The following is a 1800-nucleotide window of genomic DNA, read 5'->3' as shown; positions in this document are numbered from 1 at the left end:
ATTGAAGAAAAGCAAGTCGTGCCAGCGGTCGTAGATGTCTTGTATCACGAACAAAAATATCTCGCACAGAGCAGACTGAGATCGCCCAATTGTCTTTGTCATCGAATAGAGACGAGTTGGAAATGCTAGGCGCGACAGCATGATGCACATGGCTTCATCTCGACACACACGTTCCTTGACTCAGTTATGATAACAGCGGGAAGTCCGAGGAGGAGTTCGAGCTTTTGAATACCATGAACGTCAAATCGAAACTCCACGATGGCATTTGCGTCAGCGTATGCTGTCAAGATGAAACGAACGTCAGGTATCAGAGGGCGTTCAATGAACGAGCAAGCAAGAAGTGCAGAAACAAGTCGTCGTTGTTTTCGAGTCTTGGCAGAAATGTGCAGGGCAAGAACATCATCGAACGAGAGTACCATCGTCAATGCAAGTTCAATTGTGGAACACTTTATCCGGAGAGTGAAGTGAATGGTGCAAAATGCAAGTTTCATTCAGTCTTTTCAGAGTCACTAAAATCGTAATTTGTCGCAGTGCCCTGAAGAGACAGTGAGTGGAAATTTTGCAAAATCTCTCTAATTGAAATGAGCACCAGGTCGGACGCGACAAGGGCATACGACGCCTGCCGCGTTAGCCCCGGCCACTGTGGCAGGTTCTTGTCGCGAGCAATCGTTTCATACATGTCGTGGGAGACGAAGCCGGCGACACCCCGTCCGACAAGCACCGATAGGAGCACTGGAATCATGTACGTAAACTGTTGGGTCAGTTCAAACACAATCACGGCAATGCTAAACGTGCCCGTGACACCAGCCGTGAACGACGTGGCACCGACAATGGCAAATCCCGCAGACACAATCACCCAAGAGTCAGGGGCGACGCCCGCGAGAGCTTCGCCAAAGAGTCGGCCGAGCAAACGACGCACTGCGCTCAGCTGTGTCCGTGCAATGTAAACCTTGTGGCGAAACATGACCAGGACAAGTCATTATCTTCACAGATGGGACGACCGCTACTTTCGTCGGCGGGATGCGGTGTGGGCGTCGTTTGGCTGTGACAAGATCCAACAGTTCAGGATCGACACTCACGTGTTCTCCTTTTGAGAGGTACGGGGATGACCTTCGGGGAAAGACTGTAAGTTCATTTGTGGTTTGGCACTAAACTCCAGTAGAGTTTGCCATTTTATGCGGGACCCCGTCAACGGGATCGTCAGAAAAACCGACATCAACCGCCTGCGCAAGCAACGCCAAGTCAAGGTCAAGAAGAACGCGCGACTGGAGCAAGTCTTCGTCCGCGTCAAGCCTGAATCGAAACTAGACAAAGTTCGCCAGGACCTTGCCAACGCTATCAACCGCGTCAAACGAATCAATCGCCAATTCGACGACGTTCTTATCAAAGAGTTCGCGTCCACAGACCGACGGTTAATTCCCAGTACCCGTTCTTTGCTGCAATCGCTCAACGTGCACCTTCACAATTGCTCCAATCTCGTCGACAATATCCTCTTAAAGGAAGTCAAATTCTACCTTGAAGAGAAGGACCTGCCACTTATCAAATCTCGTGGCTACAAGTAAACTCGGTCAATCACTCAAACTTTTTTCTCTCGTTTATTGTATTGAATCATGGAAGTCAAAAACCCCGTCCATGTGTTCACCGGAAAGTCATACAACGAATGGGATACTGCGGCGCCATCAAACAAAAAGACTCCCCTGTCCCTGTGGTATACGGCGTTATTGACGGTACCAAGCTGGCTGTCAGTCGAATATCATCCACTGGCAATGGCGACAACCTCCAGCAGCAAGTTTACAGAGG

At 49.7% G+C, this 1800-nt stretch overlaps 2 protein-coding genes across 2 annotated transcripts; one reads left to right on the top strand and one right to left on the bottom strand.

Annotated features, from left to right (window-relative positions):
* Window positions 1–487: 487 nt before the first annotated feature.
* On the bottom strand, window positions 488–964 carry H310_15298 (hypothetical protein; the record flags this gene model as incomplete). The annotated part of the gene is made up of 1 exon (XM_008883282.1): window positions 488–964. The coding sequence occupies one exon, from the start codon at window positions 962–964 to the stop codon at window positions 488–490; it is 477 nt and encodes a 158-aa protein (XP_008881504.1).
* A 211-nt stretch (window positions 965–1175) lies between these two features.
* H310_15297 (hypothetical protein) lies at window positions 1176–1562 on the top strand (the record flags this gene model as incomplete). The annotated part of the gene is made up of 1 exon (XM_008883281.1): window positions 1176–1562. The coding sequence occupies one exon, from the start codon at window positions 1176–1178 to the stop codon at window positions 1560–1562; it is 387 nt and encodes a 128-aa protein (XP_008881503.1).
* Between the last annotated feature and the right edge of the window lie 238 nt (window positions 1563–1800).

The sequence above is a fragment of the Aphanomyces invadans genome, assembly GCF_000520115.1.
Source record: "Aphanomyces invadans strain NJM9701 unplaced genomic scaffold supercont1.311, whole genome shotgun sequence".
NCBI classification, from domain to species: Eukaryota; Oomycota; class Saprolegniomycetes; order Saprolegniales; family Verrucalvaceae; genus Aphanomyces; species Aphanomyces invadans.
The sequence above is the reverse complement of the archived record's forward strand: the minus strand, read 5'-3'. Positions and strand labels throughout refer to the sequence as shown.